Source organism: Microcebus murinus, chromosome 5, assembly GCF_040939455.1.
Source record: "Microcebus murinus isolate Inina chromosome 5, M.murinus_Inina_mat1.0, whole genome shotgun sequence".
NCBI classification, from domain to species: domain Eukaryota; kingdom Metazoa; phylum Chordata; class Mammalia; order Primates; family Cheirogaleidae; genus Microcebus; species Microcebus murinus.
Genome location: NC_134108.1, coordinates 77,165,807 through 77,181,675, shown reverse-complemented (window position 1 = coordinate 77,181,675; position 15,869 = coordinate 77,165,807). Strand labels below are relative to the sequence as shown.

Here is a 15,869-nt window from a genome sequence, read left to right as displayed (position 1 = left end):
TGTAACACATTATATTTTAAAATAAAATCGGAGGCCGGGCGCGGTGGCTCACGCCTGTAATCCTAGCTCTCTGGGAGGCCGAGGCGGGCGGATTGCTCGAGGTCAGGAGTTCGAAACCAGCCTGAGCAAGAGCGAGACCTCGTCTCTACTATAAAATAGAAAGAAATTAATTGGCCAACTAATATATATACAAAAAATTAGCCGGGCATGGTGGCGCATGCCTGTAGTCCCAGCTACTCGGGAGGCTGAGGCAGGAGGATTGCTTGAGCCAGGAGTTTGAGGTTGCTGTGAGCTAGGCTGACGCCATGGCACTCACTCTAGCCTGGGCAACAAAGGGAGACTCTGTCTCAAAAATAAATAAATAAATAAAATAAAATCGGTGCCAATCATTAATATGCTAACATTTTAAATAGTACTATCAAATCTTCATATTTTTTTACCTAAAATAAAGCTTAACAATAATTTTGTCATGATAAGTAGCCATCATTCCAGGACCATCTTGATTATTAGAGTTGGAAATATAATTTTATTACAAATTTCTATACACAAAGTTTTATATATGGCATTTAATTCATTTCTACAAACAAACCAAAAAATAAATAAATTCCACCATGAAGTTTTAGTTTACTCCTCAAAAGTCTTACTAAAAGTCTTACTGAGTAACCAAGTTATAAAAACTGCTTAGGACACAACTGATGAAAAGGGCTTTGTTAAGTATGCCCCAGCTATAAAATAGGGTAGATCAAAGAAATAAATAATATGAATAAAGTAAGGCTTTGTATTTAAGGAAATACATGGTCTTTTCCATACAAAAAACACTGTTTTTGTATAGTCATATAAGTAATATTCAAATAGTACTGGCCTTTGCCTTTGTATCCAGGGTTACCCCTCAACAATATTCTCATGCTGCCTCATGTCATATGCCACCCATTATATCACCCTTTCTGAATCAGCACTGGTCTTGTCTCTATATCCAGTCCAATTTTTATGTACCTAGATGTACTTTGTTGAATATATCTTCCTTTCCACTTGAATCTCCTTCCATCTCTATTTCAAATCCACAGTGATCTTTTGAAAGATACACTTTACATATATGATGTTAATCTTCTTTGGTTATGCTTCACTAAACACTTGACTCAAAAAAAAAAAAAAAAACCCATAATGATAGTTCATTGGATCCCTTAACCTCACAACTGACCTAGGGTTATTTGATTGATACCTGTATATGGTACCACCATTGTCCCAAGCATCCAACCTCAAAATCTTGGCATCATGTTTGACATTAATCCCCACATGCTACTAATTCTTCCTAGCAATATCCTTACTATTCTTGAATTTCACTTTCATTACTTCCATCATAATTCAAACTTTGAGAGCTCATGCCAGATTTTTAAAAAGGAGAAGAAAAATTACATCATATCTTTCAAAAAATCAAGATGAAACAAACAATTTCAGAACATTTTTTAAAACTAAATATAATTGTATATAATGTAAGACCTGAAAGCTTAGAACAAAAGTCAAGTTGTTCAGTATATTGATGAACAATGCTATTAGATACAATTAATGTCACATAATCATTTGTACATTTTAATTAATTTTAGAAATTAACTATAATCTATGTAACTGGTAGTTGGTCTAGAATTTCCAATTTTTCAGAATTAACAAATATGTAACAGTATTTCCTTCAGCCTCAAAAAATATGTGTGTTTGGGAGTATTTCATGCCATTTTTTAAATCATGCACTTCCCATCTTTGCTGCAGTATTTGCCAATCAACACGTTTGTTAAATTTTCAGCAATCCCTCTATTATTGTTCAACAAGCAAATTTGTTTTGTTTTTATATATAGATGGATATCATAGTTATACAAGTTTGATCTTATAGTATATAAGATTTTCATTGACTAATTTTAGTAACCCTTCAGAGCCATAATACCATTCAGATGATCAATAAACTCTCAATGAACTGTTTAAAGATGTCTTGATTGTACTGAGTTTCTTTCATTAATTCATACCTGAGTCCATGTTAGGTGAGGCACTGTGCTACAGGATGAGAATACAAAATGAAAAAATATATATTGTTTGTGCTACAAAAGAATTTACAGACTAGCGGGGCAGAAAGTCACATTTATCAATTATTACAGGAAATAACAGACACGCCACAAGCCAGTACTTATGGAACCTGGAAGAAGCATATCTATTGGATGGGGAAACAAAGAAATCAGGGAAAACTTTCCATAATATTGATAGGAATTAAGTTTCAAAAACATGGTAGAATAAGAAAAGGAAAATCATTTCAGGTAGATCTATCAGCAGCATGCCACATTCCAGAAACTACAGTAGTTTGCTATGGCTAGAGCAAAAGGTAGGGGAGTGGCAGGAGATGAGGCCAGAGAAGTAGAAAGTCACCTATCATGAAGAAAATTACATTCGATGTGAAGGGGTTTAAACAGTATTCTGAATGCTAGAGGGAGCCAGCCATAGAAGAAATTTTAAGCAAGAGAATGAGATATTCAGACTCCCCTTTTAAAAAGGTCACTCTGGCAGCAATGCAGAAAGGGACTAAAAAGAATGCCAGACTAGCGGCAGAGAAAATAGACAAAATGCTAGTGCAATAACCTAGGTGAGAAATGTTGAGAATATAAACTAAGATGGAAAAGAGAAGACAGACTCACAAAATATAGAGAAGTAAAACCAATAGAATTTAATGCCTAGAGATGGGATGAAGCAAATACATTTAGGTTGATTTCCAGGGTTTCTGGCATGGAAAACCAAGATGATGATGCCATTTACTGTGAGGGTCACCACTGCTTTTAATGTCACTAAATCATAGGTCAGCTCTCAGTCTTGCTCTTCTGTGAACCATGAGCAGCAGCATTCAGCATGATTATTCACGTGTTCTTCCTTGAAACTGGTTTGCAGGATACCACACTTTCCTTGTTTTTCTCCTACCTCTCTGGCTGCTCAGTCTCCTTTGCTAGCTCCTCCTCATTTTCCCATCCTCTAAACACTAGTGTGACTCACGGCTGTCTTTGGACCTTCTCACTTTTCTTGGACCTATAAATCACTCACTCTTGATTTTCTCCCATCTTATGCCTTTATACATCTATGCTGATTAACTTTCAAAAATGTAAAACTATGGTCTCAACCTCCTCCCAAACTCTAAACTCATATATTCAACTGCCTACTCATTATTTCCAACTTGGATGTCTAAAGGTATCTCATTCTAACAAGTCAAATATTGAACTCTTTGTTCTGTTTCCACTCACACACTTTTTACCAGCTAACAAACTTTAGATGACCTAAGCAGAAGTCCCTCAACCAAAAAAATTAGAGAAAATAATGTTACCTTTTTAAGTGTCACTGTATTAGCTCACATAATGAATGTAAAATTCTTGGCAGAGTAAATTCTCAAAAAATGTTAGTCATTATTAATAGCTTTATTATTACATAAAATCAAGATAGGATTATTTTTTTCCCTTTCATTTCATCATATTATGGGGGTACAAATATTGTTAAGACTACAAACATTGCCCCTGCCCCCCAGATTTTTTTTTAAGGGGAAAAACTAGAGCACATTTATATGCCGAAGAGAGATGGAAAAAAGAGGCTGAAGAAGACAAGAGGAAGGTAATGATATTCAATATTCTTTCTATAACTTGTTTTTTTAAAAAAAAATTGCCAGGTACAGTGGCTCAAGCCTATAATCCCAGTGCTTTAGGAGGCCAAGGCAAATCGCTTGAGGCCAGGAGTTCAAGACCAGCCTGTGAAACACAATGAGACCCTGTTGCTACAAAAAAATTAAAAATTATCCAGGCATGGTGGTGCATACCTGTAGTCCTAGCTACTTGGGAGGCTGAGGAGGGAGGATCCCTTGAGCTCAGGAGTTCATGGCTGCCATGATCTCATCAATTGCACCACTGCATTTCAGCCTGGGTGACAGAGATCCTATCTTCAAAACAAAACAAAATAAAAAAACCAACCAAACCAAACTTATCAACAAAGCCACATGCCTAATTTGCTTTTCACATAAAAAACAGCAATTAATGCCTTTTACTATGAAATCAAGTTCAACACAATATTATAAAAATGTAAAAATGCAACCATTATCAGCTTCAGTTTCTGAACTACCAGACTCTCATATCCAGATGACCTAGCTCTCATCCAGACAACATACCATTCTACCACCAGATAAATATTACTATAACCCTGTGTTACAGTGACTGCTAACTACCCTCACCCCTGTGCTACTTTTCTTTCATAGTATAAAACTCTCACTAGCTACAAACTTTGTTAACAAAATAAAAAGTATTTTTTTTTTCAGCTTTCCTTGCAGCTAATCTGGCCTTGACATTAAGTGGAGGTGGTATGTGGCAACTTTCGAGAACCTTCTTTAAAGGGCATTTACCCCTTTGTTCTTCATCCCTTTTTCCACACTACTGCTGAGAAAAGGCAATTAGAACCCTAACCTCCATCCTGAAACATGAGCATGAGAGCCAGTTCCTAAGAATGGCAGGGCATTAAACTAAACAGTGAGGACTCAGCAAAACAAAGCCTTCATATCAGCAGCACACTGTGTTCCTAAGGCATTTTACATGAGAATGAAAATCTTAAGTTATTCCTTGCTGAACCAAAACCTAACTGATATATACTATATCAATCATGTCACTTTCCTAATTTAATATATTCATTATCAAATACCCAAAACTATCCACAACCTGGCATCAGCTAATTTGCCCTTATTCCTATTTCCTCTATACACCTTTTGATTTCCTGTCACTAGATCACTGCTCATATTAATCACCTTCCTTGGAATACACCCAAACCTCTCCTTCAGAAGTGCTATTTATCCTTGAAGTTCCAGCTCAAAGCCCATTTCCAACGCAAAGCTTTCCATGGTCATTAAGAGTCAGAAGTGATCTTCCTTTGAACTACTAAAGGATATTCTGTCTGTGCCACTCACCTAGGAATGATTAGTTTTCCTATTAATGAGTTTGTCTCATCTTCCCCAAAAGACTCCAGGCTCCTTAAGAAAGGTCCTCTGCTTTAAAAAGAGAAAAAAGGAGGTCCCATGCCCAAACTTTTCCTATGGCTCACTATACCCAGAGATGCACTTTGTAAACAAAAAATGCCCAATGTTGATTAAAACCCTTAAATAAATTTAACTCAGTTTATAAGTTTTATCACCAAATAATCGCTATACCCTTTATCTCCTAAAATGCAAGGGTAGCCTGACCATAATGTCAAGATTATAATAAAATCTTTGGCGTATAACAACCCATCAGCTTTCAAAAAACAAACAAAGTTCATACTAAAGTAAATAGTTCCTATCCTGGAAAGAAAAAAGGCTACCAAGTGGAAGAGAAGCTACAGTTCCATTGTTTTAAAAAATTAATGCTTATTCAATGTCAAAAGCATATGAGGCCAGTGCAGAATACAAAGACAGTCTGGAGCCTTGCCCATTAGCTTTACATTCAAAGACAAAGAACCAGAGACAAAACAGAACAGATGTAGATGAGTAGATTAGTTTAAGAGTTATCCGATTTCTCAGCTTTGTTTTCCTACCACTGTAATTGTTCATCTAAACCAAATTGGCATTTCTTCTTAGTATTTCTAAAAATACATCCTATTCCTAAGAAACAGACTAAGAATTTAATGCGGTAGAAAAGGAGAAATTTAAAGGACATGTATTTTTTACACTGTATAAAAGGATGACTGGAAACTTCCATTTTGAATGTAAATCTGTCTAAAAGGAAATCAATAAGATTTAAACAGGTCACTCAACAAAATGCTGAATAATAAGGTAAATCATTTTAAGCATTAATCAAATTAAGTTAAAAAATGGTATTTTAAGTACCCCCTTAAACAGATTATTCCACATTCAAGAATTTACATGGAGTCTTCTCCAGAGGCTCTAAAGAAGACAAAAGGTAACCAAAGTATAACTTTCAAAAGCAACTTTCTTTTAGGCTGCTTGAATTTTATCTGACTGTGACAAAGAAATGAAGAATGATGTTACCTGAGCCTAGATTAACAGTAAATTTAGCTAAAGTATTTTGTATCTATTTAATCTGTACAAAGACAATAGAACACAAGCAATTACCAGGGGTCATTACACCTATCTTGAACAATTACTGAGGATTAGAACGTGTACATTAAACATGGCTATTTTTGTAGCAAAAGTTAAATTTGCCGGTATGTTTCTTTAAAACACTAAGTCAGAAGCAGGCAATTCTTTTCTGTAGAGGGCCAGGAAGTAAATATTTCAGGCTTTGCAAACAAAAGGCAAGGTCAAGGATATTATACAGGTTCTTATGTAACAAGAGGGAAAACAAATTTGCACCAATTTTAATTGATGAACTTCAAAATATAATAATATAATAATGTGTACAATTTTTTTATAACATAGGTCTACTAATGAGAAGAATGTAATTCTTTTTGGGGGGATAACATTTTACATAATTGAGATTCAAAATTAGCATCCTCTATCATCAAATTGATTGCAAATGTTCATCTGTAAAACCATTCTCAGTTCCTGGGCCATACAAAACATTCCAGCCAGCCATACTTACCTTTGTCATCTCTTGCTCTAAGTATAAAAGTTACTTGAGAAATAAGTTAAAACATTAACAGCACAAACCTTAATTTCCAAACATCTGCTTCTAAGTAACCAAAATCAAGTTGAATATTAAAATCTTCAAACTTAACATAAAACGCCTAAGCTTTAACTTCTTCCTTGACTCTTAGCTAAAAGATAAGTATAAACAAAGATTACTAAACACTGAAGAGAAACAATCTCCTTAAAAATCTTATAATCTAAGAATAAACAGGAGTAAAAATATAGATAAAAATACATTTTTATCAGAAACTAGGGCAATAGAAAATAATCAGGGTCAAGTAGTTGAGGGACAGTAAATGAAATAATAATAAAATAAAGAAAAAGAAAGGCATTTATCAAGCATGGGGAGAGGCAGGGAGCTAATCCACTAAAAATATATCTTGAACACTTTTGGCAATATTAATTTGAAGTAAACGTTTAGTTTTTAAAATTTACTCTGAATAACAACTTCATCTGATTTTGACCATTAATTTAAAACTATATAACTTCACACTGATGACTGCTTTCACAAAAATTAAAAATAACCTCACTATCTTTCAAGTTAGTTCTATATGTCAGCCTCACCAACAAGGGCCCTCGACTAGAAAATCATTACTTTTGTGGTAGAAAGAGGTGCCTGACTCCTACAGTTGCCAAATTAAATTCTCATTCCTTGCTCCTAATAATAAATGAAGATATCAAATCTTAGTGTTAAATGAAGATATTAAATATTCAGAATATTTTCTCATGAAAGATAAAATTAACAACTGTAGATTTCTAACAACCTCATTTTATTTAGATTATGAAAAATCTACAAATCAACCAAACAAGATACATAAACTGTACAAGAGGAGGAAAGATGATGCCAAATATAAGCATTAAAATGTAAAAACACCCTTTCTTATACCATTTTCAAGGGAATATAAGGCACTTTTCAAAAGTAGTAATTTTTTACTATAACATTTCAGGGAGAATGAGAAAGATCCACTGATTTTATACTTTTAAAAGTTTGGATTTCTGATCTTAGCACTTTAAGCTATATTACAAAAGCATTTTGGTTTGACAAGTCTCCTTTGTCCTAGTAATATGAACTAAAATAGCAATGAAGGTTTTTAAAATTTCAAAATTTCAAAATAAATAAACTAAAAAGGTGTGAGCAATGTATAGTATGGAAGTGAATGCTGGCAAGAACTCCTCATTACCCACTTACTTTTAATAGCATTCAACATATTTTAATCAAAACTAGGGTCAACAAAAGGTAGAGAACAGGCAGAAATAAGTACGTTTGGGGAGATCTTCCTAGGTTTTTCTGATAACTCCAGATCCAATTCAGAACCACTTCTCTACATATATGACACCCAAATTTTAAAAATATATACATGTGGAGTCTATCCACACAACTATACATCAGTGTTTGTATAAAATTCCCAATTATTCTCAATTTTCATTTCCTCTTGTTCAAAGGTGATTTGAACATGCAGCACTTTTTTTAAAATCACATTTTAATTTGGAAGTCATCGAATTTTAGGGTTGAACAGCATCTTAGAGATTATATAATCTAAATCTTTTGGTTCTTTAAGTAAAGAAACTGAACTCAAAATTATGCCTAAGATCACAGACTACAGAGTGACAGGGCTGGGACTTCAATTCTAATGCCCTGACTCCTCAATGCCCTTTTAATCAAAGTAAGCTGCAGGAGACTTTTCAGGCAACTTCAAATCAGAATTACACATGAGAACTATTTAAGAAATTTCCATTTTATCTACTATTTAGTGTAAAGAACCTTATTTTATTTCAAACTCAAAAGTTTTAAGGCAAGTTAAATATTTTTATACTATAGTAAATACTAAAAGACGTTGATTTCTTATAATTTCAAGAATTCTCATTTATGTAAAATTCCAAATTATTGTCAGTTTCATCTTAATATTTGAGAAGTTTAAATAAAATGATTCAAATTTCTAATGTTAAATTATTTTCTTCTACTTTACTAAAATTACAGTAAAGATCTTAATGTAGTGTGAAAGCTTAAAGCTGGGAATCAAAACATCTAGGTTTCTGTTTCATTTTTCCAATACTCAACTAATTTACTGTCAAATTTCAACCTCTCTGACTTCTTCTCATCTCCTGATTAAGGATCATCATAACATAGTGCCAGACATCTTATCTATATTGCTTTTAATTCTCACATCTTTGAAGACAGACATTATCCTACCTATTCTACGGATGATGAAACTGAGGCTCAGAGAGATTAACTTTTCCAAGAAACTAAGCTAGTTAGTGGTAGACCTGGAAATTATGTCTAGCTCTGCCTGACTCCAGCTAGAGTTCATGTTCCTTGTGTGACACCACTTTGCTGGTATCCTGACATAATGTGTGATCCTAGTGTAGTAAGGAGGAAAAGAATACATTTGCAGGACTATTATTATGGAGATAAAAATGATAAAATAAAAATACATGCTAAAACATGTAACTTTCTCTAGTTATTAAATTGAAAATGAATTTTGAGTGAAAGATTTTAATTATGCTATACATACTATTATTATTAACAACACTGAAGTAAGCACTGTACAATAAAAAATAAATAAATCTTGCTTTTAGAGATGCCACTGTAAATAAAAGTGGAAAATAGGTACCTCAATTCCTCTTTCTGTAGTTAAAAATAAAATCACTCTGAATTCTCAATAAATCACATACATAATGAGTATATATATATATATATACTCATATATATATATATGTTAGAACAAAAGGAATCAAGTTCTCACCATTTCAAACAGATAAAAACACCCTCACATGTGCAAGAAAAAAAGAACGAGCAGATGCTTAATATTGGATACCTATACAGTATATACATTCTACTATCAACCCATCTTTATCCACTGGATATGGATAATGATACTGTGGTTGCTGCTATGATAGAAGGCTAAATGCTTCTCCAATACTAGTTTTTCTGTCATGTCTTACGTAATAAGTAAAAAGTTCAGTAAATTAATATTAGTAAAATGTTTGGAAGACTCCACAACTTATTCCCTGTATGTGGTCACTGGCTCTTTTTGTAAAGTTTTAAATCTACCACACACACAAAAAAAAAACAGGGCGAAAGTAGGGTGCAATTATTAATAAATTCAGCCGAAAAGCAAAACCAGAATTGAAATTTCAGGTTATCTTTTACCTATATCATGCCCTACAACTAAAAGCATCTAATTAGCTCCAAATGAAAGGAGTAACTGTGCACACTTATGACCTAGTAACATATGACAATTTCTTTACATAAGAATCATCAATACCTCTATGACTCTAGGTTCTTTTCCCAACAATGGCCAAGGTGCTAATCTCTTGTGTCCTGGGATAATCTCAACACAGGTGACGACACTCTGACCCAGGCAATTCCCTCGAAGTTACATCTACGTAGATACAACTTTATTCCCCCCCCCCCACTTCTCTTTTCACCTCGTTGAACCACCCCCTAATCCCCATGTAACCACACAAACCGCCCACTGAAGCAGCGTTCTTTACCCGACCCACCTTCCACAATAAGCATTCACTCTGTCTCTCACTGTGAATCGCGAGCAGGAGGCAGCTAGGACAGAACTAGAAATTCAGGAAACCCGCAAAGAGAAGAGGAAGAGAGAGAGCGCGAAGGTGTGGGGGAGGGCGGGGCCCGCCTGTCATCCTCCGGGGAGCCGGGGCAGGAGCGGGGCGGGCGCGGAAGACCCCGCTCCCGAGCAACGCCAACTTCCACCGCCGTTCCCTCCCCTCACCTCGATCTCGCGGATGTTGTTGGAGGTGACGAAGATGCCGATGCCAATGGGGATGAAGATGAGGCCGATGATGAAGAAGGTAGGTAGCACCGTGCCCGCCGTAAGGATGGGTTGCCAAGCGGGAAGCCGTTGCTGTTTGAAGGCCGTATTATCCGGTCTCCGACTCTTAGCGGTGCCCCCCGGAGCACACGGCGGCCCACCGTCCACTTCATCCTTCGAGTTATAGTTCATCGCCATCGACCCCCCGGTCGCGGCTCCGAGACGCGCAGGTGGACCGCCCAGTGGACCGCCTGCTGACCCTGACAGGAGCCGCGCAGGCGCCGCTGCCGCCGTCGCCACAGCCACCTCCGCTGTAAAGGCGGAAGAGGCGGGACACTCTCCGCAAAGGGCTGCTGATCGGAAGCGAGAGTCGGCTGGAGACGTCAGGGGGAGGGAGAGAAGGAAGGAGGAAGAAGACTGAGGGACAAGGGGAGGGGGAAGGGGTGGAGGATAAAAGGGAGAGGGAATAGGCGGACGCACCCTGATCATTTGCCCTGTGACGACAAAGTGAGTGGCTCAACCCCTCGAGTGTGCCTCTATGTTGGCGCATGCGCGGCCCTGGAGCGAAGCGGCCTTGGCGCTTGCGCCATCGGCGCGTCTTCGTTCCGCCGGCCGGTGCCTCGGTTCGCACCCTCCTGGCTGGTGTTTAACGTGGCGACGGGAGGTCTAGGTCGCCGGTCTGGCCTCCGCCGCCGTCGGTAGCCCTGGAGCTGTCAACAAAGAGGTCTGTCTGGTGGTTTCGGCGCCAGACAGGTTTTTCTTTTTTACCTCGACGCCTTCTCTGAAGGGAATCGGAGCATTTAAAAAAGGCCACATTAAGGGGGCTTGAGCTTGGTGGGATTGGCAATATTTGCTTGGGTTATAAAACTGCTAATTTCTCTAATTAAATAAATCACTACCAAAGGTGTGAATATAAACTTTAAGATGCATGACGTATGAGCCTTTTGTCCTAAAGAGTCAGTGAGCTTAACCCCATTGTCTCTAATTGAGCTGTTACCATTTATTTTTTGTCCATGAATGGTTCCCCACATCACTTTTACCCTTTTCTGTGTCCACGTTCCACTTTTGGACATTGATTTAGGAAGTCTTTTGTGATAAGCTGTACCTTTTTCTTTTACTGTTAGTGATTAAAAACCTGAACGTCTTATAGCATTACTATAAAAGGAGATGCTCCACAGTTTAAAAACACCAATTATTTATTGACTCAAGCAAATAATGACATAAAAAGTCACTAAGTCAGGATACCTAAGTAGTGTAGAGACTGTAGAAATATAATACAGAGCTCAAATAAAAAGTAAATAATGGTAACATGTGTTGACTTTTTTGTTCTTTGCACTTCTCTGTATTTTCAAAAACTCCTACAATAAGCATATCTCATTTGTAAAATTTAAATGATTTATATACAATCCACATTATACTGGCATATTTGAAATCCAGACAAAAGAGTAAATCATATCATCTGAAAACAAATACCCAAACATTTTTTTTTATTTTTTTTTATTTCGGCATATTATGGGGGTACAGATTTTTCAAACATTATTTTTTAAAGCTTTGTCTGCTTGGTCCTCATTATTTATAATTAAATGTTTTGAGTTTTTTTCAAATGACCACAAATCTCAAGAATGTGAGCCAAATATTTATTTGGCAGCGTTTAGAGGAGTACTTGGTGCCTTCTAATAATTGACTTGTTTGGGTTTGCTCTTATACAACATTATCTCAAATTCTTAGCACTACTAACATGCTTAAGTCTATATTTTGGTTTTGGCAATTACATTTACTTTCAACCCCATGTTCAAATGGAAACTATCACAGTTAATGGAGAAGGCATGGAGTCCTTTTATTTTACTAAGTTCTATTAATAAAAAGGTATATCACAATATGGGGCATAATGCAAAAGTACTGAGTAGTCAATGTTGATCTTTTTCTCTTGCCCAAATTCTTTTCTAAGAGGCCCGGTGAGCCATACCCTACAAACCATAAAATCTCATCAAATGGGTTATTAACCTAGTATAATGTACCTTACTTGCCAACTTGACTCTGGAATAGCATCACATTAGATGGCAGACTCCCTTATCAGGAGTCCTCAAACTTTTTAAACAGGGGGCCAGCTCACTGTCCCTCGGACAGTTGGAGAGTGCGCACTGTGGGGTCAGCTGCTAAGCAGGACAGGCAGCTATAGCAAAAACACCCAGCGGGCGGGATAAATGTCCTAGGTGGGTGGCATGTGGCCCTCCGCCTGTAGTTTACTGACAGCCTGCCATGTTATCTTAACTTAAACATTCTTACAGACCCTCTATCTTATCTCAGGTATTTCTTTCTACTGACTCTAGGTCTTTAGACAAAGCTTAACTCTTTCAATCAATTGCCAAGTAAAGAATCCCTAATCTCACTAAGCCGCCACTTGGAGATGCCCTGCCTTTTTGGCCTGAACCAATGTATACCCTCCATGTATTGATGTATGATTTTACCCATAATTCCTGTCTGCATGGATGTAGACAATCTAACTGTAGCTCAGGCACATTTTCTCAGGACCTCTTGAGACTATGCTCCCCAGGCCATGGTTGTACATATTTGGCTCAAAATAAACCTCTTTAAATATTTTCACAGAATTTGGTTTTTCCATCAACTACATGTAAGGCAAGTTGTTCTCCCCATTTCTGCCTATATCACCCACTGCATTTGATAGTTGGTTCCCTGATTTGCTATCCCAACACTCTGTATCAATGGTCAATTATTTTGCCTTCAGGTTTTTTTATCATTGTGGGGATCTGAATGTTCATGATGTATTTATCTGTTTCCTTTTTCTTTGGTTTTGTTTGTTCATAGGAAAGATGAGTTAACTCCTTGTCTCTTTTATTAGAAATTCCATTTTGACTGAAGCAGACTTACAGAACTGAAAGCTTCATTAGATTCTTGCATAAAACTTACATTTTCAGATGAGGTACAAATGGATGAAGTTGTTTTTCCAGATCTCTTGATATCCCTCCATTTCTTTTTCCAATACTATACTCTGCCACCACAATATGCTTCCTTACCCAGCTAACACATTTTTTTTCATCTCTACATCATTATCTCAAGGGACTCAGAATTTTATGATTTCCTTGGTGACACATTGTTTTATGATAGTCCTTCCTAGGTAGTTATTCATTTACTCTGCTGAAGTAGGAATTTTAAAAAGTGTTCAGCATTCTAGGGCAACAGAGGAGAATGGTTGTCCTCACAATGGGTTACCAGTATATGCATTTTCAAACTGTGGTTGCTAAGAGTAACTAGTGTGTGTGTGTGTGTGTGTCTGTGTTGATACATTTAGATAACATTTGTATTTTCAAGTGAATGTTTACTTACAGATTCCTGGAATCTAGGAGTGGCTAAATGACATTTGTTGCTATCACATCAACATACTAAATATGCAGGACACGCATGAGCCCAAACATAAAAGGGAATCCAAAATGATAGAATATATGCAAACCCAACAATCTGAAAAGGTGTATGTATATGTTTAGCGTTTGGAGGGGAAGTTTTACACAAATTTCATTGTTTAGTTCAATTGCTGTGTTATGCCACTGAACTAGGTTATGAGAAACATAGAAGAAAAATATAGAAGAATAGCTATTGAATAACTTAAGGAATGAGGAAGAGGAAATTGAAACTGGTCTTTTTATTGTTTGGCCAAAGTAGATTTGCCACATAGATTTGCTTGTTGGGCTCTTTTAATGTTGAGTGCTGCTTTAGCTCTCTAGCTTCTAATCGTATTCAAACTATTTCATTCACATCCATAACTTAAGGATGTTTAAGAAAGTTGAAGAGGGCTGAAAAATGTGTCATAGTTTCTACCAACATGAGAAAGTTCTTAGTAACTGGCAATGGTTCAAATTGCTTCAAGTGATTGGGTTGTATTTTGCTTGTTTAAAAAAATTTTTTTTTCTGCTATTCAGTTAACCATGACAGCTTACTTTCAGGAGAAAAAGTGGTGTAGGATTTGTATAATCTCCCGTACTTACTGCATCAGAGATTGATTCAAACCGATTTTGAAAAATAACTTTTTAAAATTGATCTTTTTCTGATTTTTATGTAGTATGTTTATTGAACTCTTTCAGTTAAATATTTAAGAAAATCCTTTTGTTCTCACTTTGAGAGATTGTCTGATTAGTCTAAAGTCACTGGTATGATCAAAGCTTTGCAAGTTCTTGCATAACCAGTCTGTAATCAGAAATACAAGTCAAACAAGATATTTTAATGGTTAGTGTCAGTAGAGGGAAGAACAATGACACAAACATTTCTTAGTAGACAGCCTAAGAATTTTGTTTTGGAAGAGAAAGAAATAAGGTTTCATTTCTCATACTTCCACACTTTCTGTAAATGAAAGAATATAATTCTAATGAGTCTTCAGTCTTCAGACTTCCCCCACATAGAATCTCCCAGTTGATTACATCTCCGTGGCACCTATTTTTTTCAATAGGTGTCATCAATTATAGATAAGATCTTTTCTTCAAATATGTTGCTATCTCTAGGTTGACAGCCAGCTGACATCTGTTACATGTATAACGTGAAATTAATTATTTAAAAAGAGGGTGTGGAGGTGGGAAGAGGCTAAGCTTTCTCCATCTGAGAATCATCAACAGAGCAAAGTAGATCTTTAGAAAATGCTAGTCCTTTATAAGTCATATGTTTGGACTATTTTTATACTTAAACTTTTCTATTTGTCTAAGTTTTAAATTATTGGAAGTCTGGGGAGGCGGGGGGCATTTCATCATGATTTGTTTTTTGAAATACTTGAGTCACCACTACCTATAAAGTTACTCATTTCTTTAAAATAACTCCAACTTCTTCTTGAAGAATGACCTCCACAAAATGGGCTTAAATGTGAAAGTCAACTTTTTGTTGAGCCTCAGAAGTGAAACACATTCTTTAGTCAATGGCACTAAATATTTTTGACAACAAAGGCCAAGACTGAGGGCTTCCCTCTGACCAACATGCTATGAGGCATAAGGTAGGGATTCAACAAACTGTTCCACAACAGCATTTTCATTGTCACCGAATCTTCTGGGAGAAGTAATCTGCACTCAGTATGTTTCCTTCCTTAGCCCAGTCACTAAGCAAACCACTGCTCCTTTACTTCTGACCCTACCTCTACTGAAACTGCCTTGCTAGCTAATTCCCCCTCAACCTTCAAGACTCAGCTCAGTAGCCAATTTAGGGAATATTGCTTTGACCCCCTTGGGTGGAAGTAAGAGCTGTTCTCTGTGCTCAAGGCAACTTATATATCTCTACCCTTGTGCTTACCATATATTATTTAAAAATATGTGTTTATACATGTTTTTCTGACTAGATAAAAGTTCTACAAGGTCAAAGACTGTTCTTATTCATTTCTAAATTTCCAACACCTGGCAAAGTGCCTAGGCTGTAAAAGGTACTTGATAAATCTTGTTGAACTGACCTGAGCTACTCTCAATGAATCCACATTTTAGTGAGAG

General features: G+C 36.4%; 1 protein-coding gene across 1 annotated transcript in view; it reads right to left on the bottom strand.

Moving 5' to 3' along the window:
- TMEM30A (transmembrane protein 30A) overlaps positions 1-10,869 on the bottom strand; it is a 32,963-nt gene extending 22,094 nt beyond the window's left edge. The window contains exon 1 of the mRNA XM_012743157.3: positions 10,357-10,869. Coding sequence (XP_012598611.2) covers positions 10,357-10,593 — 237 coding nt within the window. The 5' untranslated portion in view covers positions 10,594-10,869. The remainder of the gene's footprint in view (positions 1-10,356) is intronic.
- Between the last annotated feature and the right edge of the window lie 5,000 nt (positions 10,870-15,869).